The sequence below is a fragment of the Pectinophora gossypiella genome, chromosome 7 (genome assembly GCF_024362695.1).
Source record: "Pectinophora gossypiella chromosome 7, ilPecGoss1.1, whole genome shotgun sequence".
Taxonomy (NCBI): domain Eukaryota; kingdom Metazoa; phylum Arthropoda; class Insecta; order Lepidoptera; family Gelechiidae; genus Pectinophora; species Pectinophora gossypiella.
Window position 1 is genome coordinate 17,277,815 of NC_065410.1, and position 16,965 is coordinate 17,294,779.

Sequence of the window (16,965 nt, forward strand, 5' to 3'; positions counted from 1 at the left end):
CTTACATAAATATTACTTACCAAGACTGCTTCAGCCAATTTTTTACAAAGAATAAGTACCTAATAAATTCCAATAGAAAGTTCTCACCTATTACGGAGCAACAAAAAGTCTTCTAATAGAAAAATGTAGTAAAGGGATCACTCAAGCCACGGCAACATCTGAGCCTAACAATGGCAGTTACAATGGCAGATGTCAACAAGTCAATCAGATTACTCTGGCCGGCTGGTCCCAGGTCGGCCGTGGGAATCCGGGAAGAATGGACGAGGCAAGTGTCCTTGAAAGGTGTACAAATCTTCCGCTCCACTGGAGATACGCAAAGACCGTGTGGACTGCATTTACAAGTGGTATGAGAAATTATTGTAGGTAGCTATAAGTGATTAAGTATCAATATAGTTTAGGTAGATAATAAATAATAAGTAGGCACCTAGGTAGGTATATTTCATGCCATACTCACCTACATAGAAGTAATGCATAGGTAATATAAATTAAAAAAATATACTTTTTATACAAGTAAGAAAGCAAATAAGTAACTTTAAGTTGTTTAGTTAAGTTTTTATTAGCTGTAATTTTTTTTTCTCTCTTACACTGAATTACACTTGTCTAAATTTTAATGTACTTATATGGTCGTAAGGCCCAAAGTCCTTTTAAAATCCAAATCCCATTGTTTAAATTGTGTCTGGAAATCCAGGCCTTACGAGGACATAAAACGTAAAAATAAAAACCTAACTTATTCTTATAATCGAATTGACAAGTACTAGTAACGTCATCTTGTAGCTAGTAGCGTCAAGTATGAAAGCGCCATCTAGTACACAATAGCGGATGTACCTCGTGGTTAAGCAAGTTAAAATATTCTTTATTATAGTTATTCGAAAAATTCAATAGATGGCGTTATAAGTCTCGTCAGAAATTATTTTCCAATTACAATATAATTACTAACGATCTTATTAGATAAACAATCCTTTTGGAAAAAGATGCAGTGCCTATAAAACTCACTACTGCAACCAACCCTTCGTCGATTGTCATGAGAAGTAGCGTATCCAGCCAGTAAGAGACAGATATTTTTTTTATTGTAAGGAGTGTTTACGTATATTCCTCAGTATTCCTAGATACAATCATAGGCATTCGATGTCACCAAAGCTTAAATAAATCATATTTTAAAAGATATCTTTATTATAGCTGGCCTGGGACGAGGGCACCGGCGCCCATGAACCTGAGGCCGCCGTCGACGGGCACGGTGGCGCCCGTGACGGCGGCGGCGCCGGCGCCGGCCAGGTGCGCGATCATGGCCGCCACGTCGGCGCCGACGCACGCGCGCCCCAGCGGGATCCCGCGCTCCGCCTGCCGCAGCCACTCGCGGTACTCCTCCTCTGTTATCCCCGTCATACGTTGTACCAAATTGGTGTCCTGTTGGTTAGATTATCAAACGTTAAGCTCACTCAAATCTCACAGGGATAAAGGGAAAAAGTGAAAATGAGACGTTGGTACAACCCAAACGACATTTAAGTAAGTAGGTACGTATTATGATTTCGTTACATCTTCCCATCTCGTTTCGTTTCAGCTATGATGCATAAGGTCCGAGAAAGTGGTCGGTTGACAGAGATTGAGGTGCAAAAGTTTTTTCAGCTTTTTAAATAGGTACTTACCACAGTACTTAACTAAACTAATGGAGGTACCTTCACTCAGCTAGTATGTCGTAAAGTTTTCCAGTTCCAACAAGAGGCTGATATGGAAGATTGAAGATGTAGGTAGCTAATTATCAAAATTGAACAGACTCACCACGACCCCAGGGCACACAGCGTTAACCCTGACACCTTTCGGCGCGAGCTCCAGCGCGATGAGGCGCGTGAAGTGACTTACTGCAGCCTGCGCACGGAAACAGACAAGTCATCTAACAAGTAGGTAAGTACAGTACTGACTACGTTTTTAAAGCACTAGGGCCACTGGTTGCTAATGGGCACTCACCGTACCTTAGTCCGGCGACAATAAGGACAAAATTAAATAAGAGCCGACAGCTTATGGAAGATATGGAAAAATTAAAGCAACAAAACAACCACATAAAAGTAAACTTGAAACCTCTTCATAAACTCACTTTAGAGTTCTACTCTCGAGAGTGGTGTTCTGATTGATAGATACATGTCATAAATATTTAGGTAGGTAATTTGGTTTTATTTAACGGGCAATAGTGACCTTGGACATGGCGTAGGGTAGCAGGCCGACGCAGGCGACCTCCGCGGCGGTGCTGGACACGTTGACGACGTTCCCGCGCGCGCGCACCAGCGCCGGCGCCAGCAGCCGCGTCAGGTTGTACACGGCGCGCACGTTCAGGGCGAACACGCGGTCGAATGTGGCCATGTCGGTCTTCTCGAGCGTGGTGCAACCCCCGATCCCCGCGTTGTTTACCAGGATGTCCAATCTACGAGTTGCGTAAGTTGGTATATGCGTGTGGTAACAAGCTTCATATCGGTGGTTTAGACCAACAACACAAGAAGTAAAAAAAAAACATTCACGGTAGAAGCTCTCACCTCCCAAATTTTGCCAGGGTGTCTTTAGCAGTCCGCTCGCAGCCTTCATCCGTAGACAAGTCTACATGTATCAGCAGCGGCTCGTGCCCGTAGGCGCGGCACTGGAGCCCTACTGCCTGCAGGGCGGAGGCGTCGGCGTCCCACGCCACGAGGGACAGCCGCGCTCCACGCGACGCAAACAGAAGCGCAGTCGCCTTCCCTATGCCCGCACTCGCTCCTGTTACCAGCACCACTTTGTCCGCAAACTCCCTCGCTACATCGCCACAAGCCGCCTCCATTTTAACTACGTATTATGCGGTAACACCTTTCAAATTGCCGTTCAAACTGTTTATAGGCGATCGAGTGACTTAAAACATTGCAACGAGTAATATGACAATTAAAAAATATTTATTAGTTATAATGTACCTACCTTGGTGAAATGATAAAACGTTATCTTTATCCAGGGTTACACACGGAGATAGTTTAATATTTAAAAATGTTATTGTTGGGACGGTATATTGTTATCTTATCAGTGTACAGAGTTGATGTTTTGTTAATAAAGTTGCTATTTACTTAACGACACTACAATGCTTGATGCACACGGAAAATAATAATTTTCGTAACTTTCTCATTGATTGATGCGATCCAGCCGATATCGGCTACGGCGACTGCTTCAACTCCGACGTTCATGTGTTCGCATGTGGCTTATATCCTTAATCCAACTCTCGGTTATAGTACTTAGGTACTAGTCTTTACCTTGTTTTCAATCACTACACTCACACAGTAGGTAGGTACAAAAGTACCTATTCATGACTGTTGACTAACTCTATCTTCAACAAGTAGGTAGTGGGGAAGTATCTGTCTAAGCATGCTGATAGAGTGAATCCTACTTATACAGCTTGTTGATAGTTATTGCATTGTTATCTCATTATCGTAAGTGGGTGAAAGCTGAAAGCGCTCTTAATTTGTCCGGCCAAGCAGTTAATGCCATTATGCGGGAAACAAGTAAATAACAAAATCGGTTTTCATATGATCACTTATATTTGAACGATAATATAAAAAATAAAACTTATAACTTATAAGTAAACATTACCATAGTTCAACCTACGAATGGAATAATAAATCTTCATATCTCTTGGAGGCCTGAGTGTTGCTTCGCGGACATTATAGCGCATTAAACATAGTTTGTTTAACATGGCAGCAATACAGAAAGATAGTGTACGGTCACGAGCATTAATATGTATGCACTTTGGTACCGTGTTACATTAACATTTTTGAGAAATTCTGTAAGTCTCACTAAATGTCAAATATGTTAGTGCGACAGAGTCCTAAAGTGGGTACATTATAATGCTCATGACTGTACCTAGGTCACAGCCTAGCTAGCGCTAAAGAGACATAATAGTAGCGGATTACCTGACATTATTCTGATACCTCACATTCTAACCACGATATAGTTAACGAAGTACAAGAGAGGGAGGTACTTGCGGAGCTCACTTCACCTGCTTCTTAACGAGATCAGTGGCTACAACGTTGAAGCGCAGCCCGCCGTCGACGGGCACGTTAACGCCCGTGACGAGCGCGCTCGCGTCGCTCGCCAGGTGCGCCACCATGGCCGCTACGTCGTGTCCTGCGCACGCGCGCCCCAGTGGTATGCCACGCTCAGACTGCTGCAGCCACGCCGCGTACTCCTCGTCCGTATAGCCTGTCAGCCTTTGGACGAATGTGCTCGCCTGAACAAGAAATGTAAAGTAAATATTCGTACGGTCGCGGTAAACGCTGGATGCGGGCAGCAGAGGATCGGTCATTGTGGCTAGCCTTGGTTTTTCCGGCTGATGATGATGATTCGTACTATTTACTGATGGGCACTTTTCAGACGGCTCACCTCTTAATAAAGCTCGGTGATACGCGGGTACACCACACATTTTGCGTTGGTTGTTCAGATCGGCCTGAACAGCCCATATACGTCCCACTGCTGGGCACAGGCCTCCTCTCATTCAACTGGACGGGGTATGGCGTATGGTCTACTTACAGTTAATCCCGGGCTGACAGTATTCACTCGGACACCTTTAGGTGCCAGCTCCAATGCTGTTAAGTTGGTGAAGTGATCCAGCGCTGCCTGCAAATCAAATAGGTACTTAGGCAGTTCGTAATACCGAAAATTGAGAAGTGATTATCGCCTGTTTAAGCCGCTTACCAACAACAATCAACCAGTCGCTTGACAATCATTCAGGAGTGCTTAGCTACAAACAGAACAAAATTTGGAGCAGATTTGTAGAAATCACGTACACATAGCATCATGCCTGTATCCCTGAAGGGGTAGGCAGAAGTCTATAGTACACTCCTCGCCAGCATTGGCATGCGTTTTTATTTGCGGCATTTGTATAAACCAAAATCTAGCCTTATTTTAGTATTACTCACCTTTGACATGCTATACGGCAAGCAGCCGACGTAAGTGGTAGAGCCGGCGATACTAGAGATGTTGACGACGTTGCCCCGCGTTGCCACCAGCGCCGGGGCAAGCAGCCGCGTCAGATTGTACACGGCGCGCACGTTCAGTGCAAACACTTGGTCAAATATCTCCATGTCAGTCTTCTCGAGTGTGGTCCGAGCCCCCACGCCCGCGTTGTTTACAAGCACGTCCAATCTGTGAAGTTACATACTTCAAACCCAACGTATAAACTATGTGCTTGAAAACGTGGGGATGGACGAACGACCATATCAGGCGTTATAAAATCATGATTCGGAGCTCTTGACTAGGTCGCCTAAGTTTCTTTTTTAATCCTCAGGCGTGCCACTGAATATCCAGTGGAAAACGAAAGCACTATTTGACCGGATTGCCTCAGAAAGCTGGCCAGAGGAAGCACTGAAGAAAGAGCCATGGATGAAATGTAGCCATGGATAAATGCTTTTGCCCAGCAGCGGGAGACTCCAGGCTAGACAGGACAAGCCTTAGAAGGTCACTATAATTACTATACTAGGTAATTAGGAAATCAGAATGAAGAAACAAACCTTCCGAAATGCTCAAGGGTGAGTTTCGCGACGTTCTCACAGCCAGCGTCGGTGGCCAGGTCCGCCACCAGGGGCAGCGCGTCCCGCCCGCTCGCCCGGCAGCGCTCCGCCACGGCCCGCAGCGCAGACTCATTGCGCCCCACCAGCGCCAACTTCGCGCCCCGTCGAGCAAACAACAAGGCGATCGCTTCCCCGATACCTGCGCTTGCGCCCGTCACTAATACCACTTTGCCTTCGAAGTCCATCGTAGCTGGTTTACTGGCCATATCGCTTATTAGTTAAATAAATAAAAAAAATCGCTTGTCAACAGAGGAACGCGAGTTGTCCGTTATCTCGCGCGATGTGGTGTGGGAACTTAACTACGATCGCCAAACGGTCTGTAGAACTCATATTCCGTTATCTGCAGCATACGTAGATACGTCTGGCATGCATGTAGGTATTGTGTTCAAACTACTTCAGTCATATAATAAGGTATCTTTGTTAAGTACCGATGGTCTATGTTCGAGTGCTAGTCTCGACGACACCTAACGGTAAGTGTTAGCTGTGCGAAGGTAAGCTTATCTTGGTGTCATAATAATTGGTGTAATTATATATTTTTTAAGAACTTCTAGGGCCCTGTGCAGTAGTTTCATGCGGATGAGACATTCGTTATGTAAAAATTTGACGATTCAAAGTGTAACTATGTTACCTATTGAATAAGGATATTTTTGAATTTAAATTGCCTCCGAAAAAGAGTCAAGAATAAATCTGTTACTTCGTATATAGTTACGTACGACGTTATACAGGCGATAAAAAAGTAAACCAATAATACAATTACATTTCGGGTAATATATTTGTAGTAAAAAAACTCACAAGGCAAATACATTATTACCATGTAATTTTAAATTAAATTCGTAACACTAGGGTACAGATATATTACAGGATAATTTTATAAACGGGCATGTTGGAGCCATGGACATTATTACGTAATTTACTTGATGTTTATCGTAACGCCACAGGCTGTTCTAGTTACCTAAATGTCACGTGACTTGCTATCGCCATACATTTTCATTTTATTTTTGTTCGGCTAACGTCTCGTGTGGCGCTACACAAATAATACAGGATGCTGCGTATCTCCGCGACATTACTAACGGTCATATCACATGAGATATCAATGAAAATAAGCGTCGACTAAATAAGTGTCACAAATTCTTCGCAACTTTTGTGTCAAATAGCAAATAGAGGAGCTGTATCACAAATAAAAAGTAAAATTCTGGATATCCGACACTCGACGATTACGTTCCGAAATAACTTGTGTCATGGCCAATAGCAAACTCTGCGACGACCGCGACGCCTCGTTCGAACAACTCAAGTTACAACAGCTATACCTCCTGACATTCGACTCAACCACCGGTTTTTAGCAGTCGTGTGATTCAAGAGCAGTGACTGAGTTTTGCAGAAGGTACAAGGCTAGGCTATGACATGAGGCGTGCGCAGAGCCGACGTAATTAATTTAATTATTCATCACTCATACTTACACATGAGATATTTAAAACATTGGAAAATTTTGTATCACATACACAGTTAATGAAGCAATTAGACTGACAAGTAATAATAAAATAGTGCTTCAATGGACTGAGAACATTTTATTCCAACTATTAATATAATAATTACTGATAAAGAAATTTTCCAATATTTTACATTGCCTGTGTAATGAATGGCACTCTATATGTATGATTAATTTTGCGAACAAATTGTATTTGCTTCGCTATTCTATTAGTGCTTAGTTTTTGACAATGATGTGACCTTACGCATATACAAAAATTTCATATAATCACTAATACTAAGTTTATAGCTATGTATTGAATTCAATAGTTACATTCAATATGATAGGCATATCAGGATACAAGTACAGGCACGGAGCAGTGTAGAGAATATACTCAAATTATGAGTTACTTGGTGCCTACATTTGCTAATATACATATTTGAATCAATTCCACTATGTAGTCTACATATAACAGTAATACAGACACCTTATACAATGTCATAGCGTATCAAAAACTAAAGAAACATAATATGCAACAGCTTTCTAGGCAAGAACATTAGAGTACACACATCTCAACTCAGGTTGCTTGTCACTTACAATGTACAGAATTCAAAATTACATATGAACACCAATGCAACCCAGAATCCATTAAAATACGATGTATAACTGGCTGCACTACTACTTTTGATATTAGTGTCTTCATTTATAGAGGCTTGGGTAGTACAAGTCCAAGATGTCATCTATCAATTCCCTTGCACAGCATGCTCAGAGTGACCAATGGAACAATTTACTCATAGTAAAATAAGATAATTGGAAACTAGTAGGACATTACACTTCCATACTATAGCTGTAATGTAAGTTACAGCACCTATTTTATCAGGTTCTGAGTTTTTATATTCTAGGCATTATTTTTCAACTGTAGTCTAAGAAAATTATCCACTTAATTGAATATTAGACCAAATAATTTGTGCAGTTTTTTTTAAAGAAACTATGTGAAATAATTATTTATTTATTTATTTATTATGGACAACTTATTCATTGAAGTGTAGTGATAAACATTCTAAAAGTCCTCGGGTGTAGGGGTGAGCCAGTAGTGGGGCCCCTCCCCCAAAAACTGAATGCCTTTAGACAGTTTTTTTTAAAATATTGAAATTGAAAACCTTGGGAATATCTTTTTTCCTAAAACTACGCGAACTGTTTGATCTGATTTTCTTAATTTTCCTAGTCTACTAATAAATTAACAGAAGAATTTCCTTTGTTTGAGTGCTTCACTACCTTCATCACTATCTGAGAAACATGCAGCAAACCCACTTTTTTCCCTTATGGATCTTTCCCTCTGTAAAGACATCCCACTTTGATCCATAGTCTTCTTTGCAAAGGACCTATAGTTATGTGACAAACGCGTATTCTTCTGCCTACTCTTGTCGCCCCGCAAGCTGGCCACATTAACAGTGTTCAGAGAGCTCACCTGTTCTGTGGAGTTACTGTAAACCATAACGGCATTGTCTGCTTGTCGCGGCGTGAGGGCTACGTTTCTACCACTTCTTGTTTTGGAAAGAAAAGAGTCCTTTGGATTCTCTTTTCGATCAGAATTGTTGAACTCAATAGTGATATTTGTCTTTCTTCTCTTGTTCACATTAGGTTTGCTTAACACCTTACAAGGACTGATCATGATGTCCTTCTCTGTGGAGTGGTTCTTGTGTCGCTTTGGATATCTCGAGTTACTCGTACTCCGTGATGGAAAGGAAATATCTGGGTCAGTTTTGCTAGTCTGTTTAGTGCTGTCCAAATTTACATTACTATCACTCTCCTTGGTTTTGGTACATTTTAAATCTACAAATTTAAGTAAAGATGTACTTTTATTCACTTTCACACACTTGTCATTCGATTTTGTTGTTATCAAATTAATAACATTTTGTGAGGAGTCTGTGCTACAATTAAGGACAGAATTGTTAGGAAGCTCAGCTGTGGCATTCACTGACTTATTTACACAAACCAACATTTTAGTGTCATTTTTCTGCAAGTCTTGTCGAGACTCCTTCACAAGATTCCTGCTGCTTTTACTCCTCAAGTTTCTATTAGATTTTATATTGGAGTGCAATTTGGTGGATCTAATGTAGTTAGCAGTGAAACCAGATACATCACTTAAATCTTCAAACTGACCATTTTGTGGGGTATTGATTTTTGATTTGTTGGCTAAATCTACATTATTTTTAACATTAATACTCCCATTTAGATCATGTATTCTAGTTGTAGACTTTTTTGATTTTTGCACTGTTTTCTGATTACTGTTTGTATGTGTGTGCACATTGCTATCATTCAAAGTGGTGAAATCGTAAGAAACATTTAATTGATCGTTTTTGCTACTGCTATGCTGTGCCCTTCTCAGGCTCCGTCTTAAAGGAGTTGATGTGACTACTTTATTTTTCTTGTGTAATGTTCGACCACTTTTATTTGCTTTTAACCTTTTAGGTTTATTCTGGATTGAAGAGTTTTTAATGTTAAAATCAATATCAGACTCAAGAGTCTCAGATTTGCAACTGCTCAGCACAGTGCGTTGTTTATTTTGAGAAGGTTCAAAATATAAATTCTGCTGCTTGTCCACAGAAGTACAATCTTCTTCTAATAGAGACAGCTTTCGCCGCTTCTTCTTGGGGGAAGGCACTTCTTCAGCAATACTCCTTTCACTGTTCAAAGTTTTCAAGTCCTGAATTGTTTCACTCTGTTTTTTAATGAGATTGTCATAATTCATAAGGCAAGGTGCCCTTTTCGTGTGCACCCAATAATTTATTTCATCCATGTTATTCATAAAGGGATCGGGAGGCGCACAGAGCGGGATGAAAGCACTGGGTGGGTGGTGAACAGCGAGTAGACGGTGGCAGCCTGGGAGCGCAGCAACCGCGCCACGCACTGTAGCGGCGACGTCCAGCCGCAAGTGGCCCACATCACCACCTCCGAGCTTGCGCTTGACGCCACTCCGCCGCGCCGCGCTTGCCTGCCATTCCTCAACGCCCTTATATCCATGCTCTGTTTGCTCACATTCCATACACCTGAAATGCCAAATGGAAGTCTCATCATCATCTGCTTAAGCTTTAACCAATTCAAATTACAGAAGATAGGCGAGATACTTACTATATGTGTTGTTGGAGAACACAATATTTACTGGCAGCAAAAAGACGTATGAAATATTATAGACACTTTTATTAGATACGGTGCAAGGGTGCAATAATATTAGGTGATCGTCGTTACTGTTTCTGCTGCCGAAATCTTATACGGTGTAAATACGAACGAACGTACCAAAGAGGAATATTTCGCTCGTTGGTACATGTAATTTTTTTCTAGTATCCGTAACAAATGTCACACACGTTCTTTTTATTCTGAACACATAACACAAAACATAAATAATTACGCATCTACAGTGTTAAAGTAACAAACTGTAAAGAGAAAATTGATATTAGAAATATAAAAAAACTAAACTATACATAGGTACAAGGGAATATGGCGGCTTATTCGCGTTTATTTTGTAGAATTAAAGATTTCTTAGAGAACATAGAATCGCATAGAGCGCTTTAGAGATAAAAAGAAAATATTATAGTCCTATTCTTACGATTCTACCAAAAACTCTAAAATCGAGAACAATAAACGATTTTGAAAAAAAATAAAAAAATTGCGTTTTGTTTTCATTCGTCTATCTACACGGCTTTTCGGCGGGAAACGGGAACGGGACAGTTGCTTTCTTCATTGAGTAATCTAAATAATTAATACGAAGTGGTGTTTTGTGGTTAATGATCGCATCAAGTTAGTCGGAAGACATTCGCGAGTGTTATTATATTGGAGTATTCAATAAACAAAGTGTATCTGCCTATTTTCGCTTCGTGCCGGGAAGCCGCTTCATAACTCAAAAGTTTATGCGGACTTTTGAGTTAATTCGTTTGGGGTTCGGAGTAGGAGTCTACTCCGAGGGTGGGGGCTTAGGTTTCATCATCATCACCTTTCATCATTTCATTAATCATCAAGAAAAAAAATACGTAAGACATGGCTGTATGGGCATAGTTCCCTTTGCCTTACCCTTCGGGGAAAAACAAAACAAAAAAAAAAAACGTCTATCTACTAGGGATGCAAAACTTTTAAAAATATCGATATATCGATATCGATATTTATCGAATTAAGTCGATATTGATATATCGATATATCGGACTGGTGGGACGATATATCGATATTTATTTATTTTATTTATTTATTTATTTGTACACAATGACACAGACACAAGAAACATACAAAGAAAACAGATAGTACAGGCAAGCTTATCTCTAAACAAAGAGATTTCTTCCAGCTGACCTAAGTGACAAGAGAGACTTTCAACGTATAATATTATATAGATAGACATACATACGCGTACAAATGATTTAGAAATTACTCAATTACCTATACTAATATAAGACACAATGGTGCTAATTCCTGTAAATACCATCTAATTTTATTTTAGGTTATATCTGTCATTTTCTTATCCGCCGAAAAGGAAAGGGACGGGTAATCGACAAGCATAAAATTTATGGAACACACGTCAATTTTAAGCACAAATCTAAAACAACCGTCTAAAAATTCGCCCGGGTTATTCATTTATTTACTCATTCTTCCTAAAATTAAGAGCTGTCAATCATCCGTCCCTTTCCTTTTCGGCGGATAAGAAAATGACAGGTATAACTTAAAGTAAAATTAAGAGATGTCTGCAGGAATCGGGGCCAATATTAACCTAAACCTACAAACCACATTTAAATAAATTATAATATAATATATATTTCATAGATATAGAAACATATTATATACTTTCTATATTGGTTTATAAAAATACACACTATATACAATATATATACCTAAATAAATAAGTAAATAAAATGCATACAAATACGACTAATGCAACTCAAGCAAGACTCAAATAATAATCCTTCAAGTTCCTTTTAAAACTACCCACCGTGTCACATTCCCGAGTGACCCTGGGTAGCGCGTTCCACAGTTTGACGGCCTGCACGGTAAAAAAGTCACCGTACATTTGCGTAGAATAGGGGGGGAGTTTTCAGGTGCAAGTTGTAAAGGGGACGGTGAGTGCGACCAGATGAGGCGAAATACGTCTTTTTCTGGATGTTTGTGTTTCATATGTGATGCTAGATTGCTTGTATTTCCAGATGTTTTAATTCGTTTATTACAAAGTGTGCAAACGGCATCACTGTCTTCTTTTTTGAAATACGACCACAGTTTACTTCTCTTCATATTAACGGTAAATCAACAAAGTCAACAAACAAGTACAACAACCAACCGCCGTTACGACCAGAGACAACTTTTTTTTGTTATTTTCGTCCACTCTGAAGAAGAGGCAAAGGCACATAACCCATACAGCCTAAGACAGACTACAACACAACAAAATCGGTTTTAGATAGTCAGTGTTGTGTCTTTTAAATTGGGTGGGGTTTTCGATATTTTTTTTTCGATATATTGATTTTTTCGATATTGATATATATCGATATCGGCGTTCGTCGATATCGATAAATATCGATATTTTTAGGCGTCGATATATCGATATTTATCGGTTTTCCGATATATCGTTGCAACCCTACTATCTACACTACAGTTTTTTAAAATGCATATATCAATTTAATTTTGGGTATAATCACATTATTCAATTTTAATTATACCTTAGACCTATTTAAAATTTGTACTGTGTTAATAATATTGATTTATATATTGTCAATTAGTCTGTATTATATAAAATTAATCACATTATAGCAAATATCGACAACGTAAAACAAAACGTAATATTGACAAGTACGATGTTTTCGCGCCTTCCTTCATTTTCATCATTGTTATCGTCATATCGCATTCTGTTCTGTTGACTGCGAGCGAAAGTATTATTGTGTAGAAAGATCTAGACAAAGTTCTATGCTAGGACTTTGAGTTGGTGTATGTTGTCGGTGTATTCTGTGTAAAAAATGATAAAGGCAAAATCATGAACGATATTCAGCGCTTGATTGACCGTCAGCTCGGCATTTGTGAGTATAATTTCTTAGACATTTGTTGAAGATATTTATCTGCTGGGTTAGCGCAGTTTAAATAAGGTGATTTATATGTTTTCAGTCTGCCGACCTGGGTACGACAATGTCTTGAAAAGGCTGGTAGTGCGCGAAGCGGACTCATTCCACGGTCTGGCGGCGCCGGGGGCGGATGATCCCCCAATATTCGCGTGCCGGTTCGCGGAGGCCCGCGGGCTCGAGCACATCCTCGCCCTCGCCAACGAAGACGGTCGCGTCGCGATACAGGTATGTTATGATCCACCAGAACATTGGTACTGTTAGACTAAAATTCGATAACAAATTCATGAAATACTCACATATGCAAATCGTAACCCCTGTACTAATGAAACTAACCTGACTTTAGCTAGTAATAGCTGTCTAGAAACATATATTTCCATCTAAAGTTGGTCATGTAGTTTGAAAACAATGATTGTGATCCACCGTCATAGTTCTACTGGAAAATAATAATTTATTAATATTGACTACCAATAAGTGTTCTCTGATACATTTTTGTTTTTAATTTATTGAGTAATTTACAGTGCATTCTATTGTGTTTTGCAGAATATTTCTAAATCAGGCAGTGAGAGTACATTGGAAGGGTTCCAGTGTCATAATAATGCTGTGTTTGACCTGGCGTGGATGCCGGGACACATGAACTTTGTCACTGTTTCTGGTAAGTCTATTGTTACAAGGGCTCATTATCATACAGCCATCTTTTCATCTCAATACTCCTAAGCTGGGCCATAACCTCCGGCTTTGATTCACATTTATTCATAGTGGTATATTGATTCAATAAAATCATCATAATAATCTCTTATTAGTGTGTGATGCTTCATAAATTCGTTCAGGTTATACAAATCTGTTGCCTGCCTGCTGCCTTATAAGTTGTCAATAGTAGTTCACTGTGATGAATATAAATTATACAAAAAATTTAAAGGTTATTATTGTTAATTTAAATGGTAGTTATACTTAGAAGAAGGAAAGAACAAGGGTACAGAATGTCAAATTCTAGAAATATAATCTAAAAAATTAAGTGAAATAAATACAAGAACATCTTACAAGTATATGAATATCCCATTAGAACCAAGACATAATCAATGTAGTTGGTACTTATTACAATTATATTTATTATGTAATTATTGGGTTTTTACCTTTAATAAAAACATTTTTATTATTATTTTTTTATTATTATTATTTATTTTAAGATATAAGGTTGTTTTAAGTTTATGGGATCTCTGGGAGAGCCAAAAAGTCTTAGTTTTATTTTAGTTTATTTGCTAACATCAAGTCTGTATGCTCTATAACAATGTATGATGCACTCATAACTTTGGGGTTGTGTGATCGTTATTAGAAGCTACTTTATCCTGATATGGGCTCCTTATCACTTTCGGTCATCACAGGAGACCACACGGCGTGCCTATGGGACGTGGCTGAGGGCGCCCCGAAGCGCGTGCTGGTGTTCTCCAACCACACGCGGTCCGTGAAGTGCGCGGTGTTCCGTCCTTACGAGCCGTGCGTGTTCGCCACGGGCGCGCGCGACGGGCACGTGCTGGTGTGGGACGTGCGGGCCGCGGCCGCGCCCGCGCTGGTGCTGCGGCCCGACAGCCAGCAGGGCCCGGGCCCCGCCGCGCTGGTGCTGCGGCCCGACAACCAGCTGAGCCGCTGCCACGCCGCGCCGCGGACGCCCTCGCGGCGCCGCCTCGACACACAGCGGGCCGTCAGCATCACGGGGCTCGTGTTCCAGGACGACCGCACGCTCGTCTCCTGCGGCGAGTGCGACGGCAACATCAAGGCGTGGGATATGCGCAAGAACTACAGCGCGTACACGCGGGAGCCCCTCCCGAAGCACTCGATCCCGTACTGCGGGAGCTCCACCAAGAACGGCTACACGAACCTGATCGTGGACGAAGCGCGCGTGCGGCTGTATGCGAGCTGCATGGACAACGTCATCTACTGCTTCAACCTCTCGACGTACTCCGCGGTGCCCGAGCGGCGCTACGTCGGCCACGAGAACGGCACCTTCTACATCAAGACGGGGCTGAGCCCGTGCTGCCGCTACCTCGTGAGCGGCAGCAGCGACAAGCACGCGTACATCTGGAGCGTGCGCGCGGCGCGGCCGCTCGTGCGGCTGGCGGGCCACCGCGCCGAGGTGACGTGCGCCGCCTGGGCGCCCGCCCCCTGCGAGCCGCTGCTGGTCACCTGCAGCGACGACGCCAGGCACATGGTGTGGCGCGTGGGCGCCGAGCCCGAGCTGGCGGCGCCGGCCGCGCTGCAGGGCCGCGCCGCCAGCCCGCCGCGCGCCGCCAGCCCGCCGGCGCCGCAGTGGCGGCCCGCCGACGCCACGCCCACCTCGCTCAAGCGGCGCCGCGCCGCCGCGCCCGCCGAGCGCGCGCCGCGCGGCCGCCGCTGCCTGGCCGCGCTCATGGCCGACGAGCCGGCCGGCCCGGCCGCCAAGCGCGCGCGGCCCGCCGCCGGCAGCCCGCCCAAGCGGCGCCGCCTGCAGCCCGCGGGCGGCGCCGACGCAGAGCCGTGGCAGCGCGCGGCCCGCGACCTCCGCACGCCGCCCCGGGACGCGGCGCCGCGCGCCGTGCTGGCGCCGCTGAGCCCCAACAGGGCGCCGCCGAGCCCCGCGACGCCGCCGAGGCCCGCGACGCCGCCGAGGCCCGCGACGCCGCCCGAGTCCCCGCGCAGCCGCGTGCGGCAGTTCACGGCGGCGCTGCCGGACTACGTGCGCGACGGGTCGGCGCCGCACCTGCGGCTCATGTCGCCGGGCAAGCGCAAGGCGGAGGCGCCGGACTGGCTGACGCTCATGTCGCGGGAGAAGCGCGGTCGGCACGCGGACGCCGCGCCCCCCCTCGTCGGCGCCGCTCAGCCCCAAGGAGAATGCGCCCGCCCGCCGTTCCTCTGTGTCGGAGAGGACTCCCAAGTCGAATAAGAGATCTGGCACTTTACTTAAGTATTTTACTATTAAGGAAAAAGTTTAGATTTAAGTGTCCCTGGACCGATTGTTTCCTATAATAATGTATTTATTGTTATTCATAGATGACGCTATGGATCTAGATTTATTGTGTCCAAATATTTGAAGGATTTGAAACTTTCACTGAATATTTATGAAATTAATTATCATTTTAGTTCAACACAAATTTCGAAGGTCTTGTGGTGACATTGATAATGCGTATGTGCGTCGATCGTGTGGGAGTATTTCAGTTTGCATGTAGATTTTAAGTTAAGTTGACACTTTGGAACTTTTATTCGATATGAAATTCATGTGTTATGTGACCGAATAGAGGCATTTATGTAGTCTTAAGCTATCGAGAAGCGGGCCGAATCACAAGGAATTCTTCGGATGCCAATAAAACATTAGGAGCGCTAATGTCGTATTTTTTATTTTACATCGATATTACCCGGGATATATAAATATTACGTCGAGATAACCGAAGATTCCAGCGGCAGGGCAAGAGAAGTCTAGCAAGACCGAGGGCATGACGCTCGGGACCATCTCAAACGAAGGTATCTGGCGAGATTCGTTGGGACTATGCGCTGCGCAGGTGAGCCAGCGCGGGCAATTACTGTGAGATCAAATATTCAAATGAGACGAAAGAACATCGGGGTCCAATTTCAAAATTCGAACTATAAACTGATAATAAATAAAAACATCCGCGCGCAGCCTTTACGATTCAAGTCTAAACTGTTCGAGGGGGTGAGTTAAACCTAGCTCAGCCGCTGGTGGGGAGCGGAGAGTTGCCGTTCTATATGTAGTAGTATTCCTTATTCTATGCTAGAACAGAACCGCCTCCATTCTGAAGCGTATTCGTCCTGAAATTAATATCTTATTCCATATTTTATTTATTGTTCCTATTATTAT

At 42.8% G+C, this 16,965-nt stretch overlaps 4 protein-coding genes across 4 annotated transcripts; 1 reads left to right on the forward strand and 3 right to left on the reverse strand.

Moving 5' to 3' along the window:
• Positions 1-537: 537 nt before the first annotated feature.
• LOC126368481 (3-oxoacyl-[acyl-carrier-protein] reductase FabG-like) lies at positions 538-2,924 on the reverse strand. Its single transcript, XM_050012503.1, has 4 exons — positions 2,523-2,924; positions 2,188-2,413; positions 1,777-1,863; positions 538-1,404 (listed from the first exon to the last, which is right to left on the reverse strand). The coding sequence occupies exons 1-4, from the start codon at positions 2,798-2,800 to the stop codon at positions 1,171-1,173; spliced, it is 825 nt and encodes a 274-aa protein (XP_049868460.1). The 5' UTR covers positions 2,801-2,924; the 3' UTR covers positions 538-1,170.
• A 590-nt stretch (positions 2,925-3,514) lies between these two features.
• Positions 3,515-5,942, reverse strand: LOC126368482 (3-oxoacyl-[acyl-carrier-protein] reductase FabG-like). The gene is made up of 4 exons (XM_050012504.1): positions 5,511-5,942; positions 4,920-5,145; positions 4,531-4,617; positions 3,515-4,231 (listed from the first exon to the last, which is right to left on the reverse strand). Exons 1-4 carry the CDS (start codon positions 5,774-5,776, stop codon positions 3,992-3,994), a joined length of 819 nt encoding a protein of 272 aa, XP_049868461.1. The 5' UTR covers positions 5,777-5,942; the 3' UTR covers positions 3,515-3,991.
• A 2,124-nt stretch (positions 5,943-8,066) lies between these two features.
• Positions 8,067-10,544, reverse strand: LOC126368404 (uncharacterized). The gene is made up of 2 exons (XM_050012377.1): positions 10,168-10,544; positions 8,067-10,085 (listed from the first exon to the last, which is right to left on the reverse strand). The coding sequence occupies exon 2, from the start codon at positions 10,079-10,081 to the stop codon at positions 8,273-8,275; it is 1,809 nt and encodes a 602-aa protein (XP_049868334.1). The 5' UTR covers positions 10,082-10,085; positions 10,168-10,544; the 3' UTR covers positions 8,067-8,272.
• Positions 10,545-12,825: 2,281 nt separating this feature from the next.
• On the forward strand, positions 12,826-16,473 carry LOC126368333 (protein lethal(2)denticleless). Its single transcript, XM_050012244.1, is given in 5 exon segments — positions 12,826-13,079; positions 13,165-13,346; positions 13,662-13,773; positions 14,501-15,941; positions 15,943-16,473. Coding segments are annotated over 5 exon segments (1,920 nt in total). The 5' UTR covers positions 12,826-13,036; the 3' UTR covers positions 16,085-16,473.
• Positions 16,474-16,965: the final 492 nt, after the last annotated feature.

Coding starts and splice junctions, on each gene's coding strand:
- LOC126368481 (XM_050012503.1), bottom strand. CDS start 2,800: ATGGAGGCGGCTTGTGGCGATGTAGCGAGGGAGTTTGCGGACAAAGTG. Junction 2,414..2,522: donor ACCCTGGCAAAATTTGGGAG/GTGAGAGCTTCT, acceptor CGCAACTCGTAG/ATTGGACATCCTGGTAAACA. Junction 1,405..1,776: donor CTGTGTGCCCTGGGGTCGTG/GTGAGTCTGTTC, acceptor TCTAACCAACAG/GACACCAATTTGGTACAACG.
- LOC126368482 (XM_050012504.1), bottom strand. CDS start 5,776: ATGGCCAGTAAACCAGCTACGATGGACTTCGAAGGCAAAGTGGTATTA. Junction 5,146..5,510: donor ACCCTTGAGCATTTCGGAAG/GTTTGTTTCTTC, acceptor GTAACTTCACAG/ATTGGACGTGCTTGTAAACA. Junction 4,618..4,919: donor TGCCGTATAGCATGTCAAAG/GTGAGTAATACT, acceptor TTTGATTTGCAG/GCAGCGCTGGATCACTTCAC.
- LOC126368404 (XM_050012377.1), bottom strand. CDS start 10,081: ATGGAATGTGAGCAAACAGAGCATGGATATAAGGGCGTTGAGGAATGG.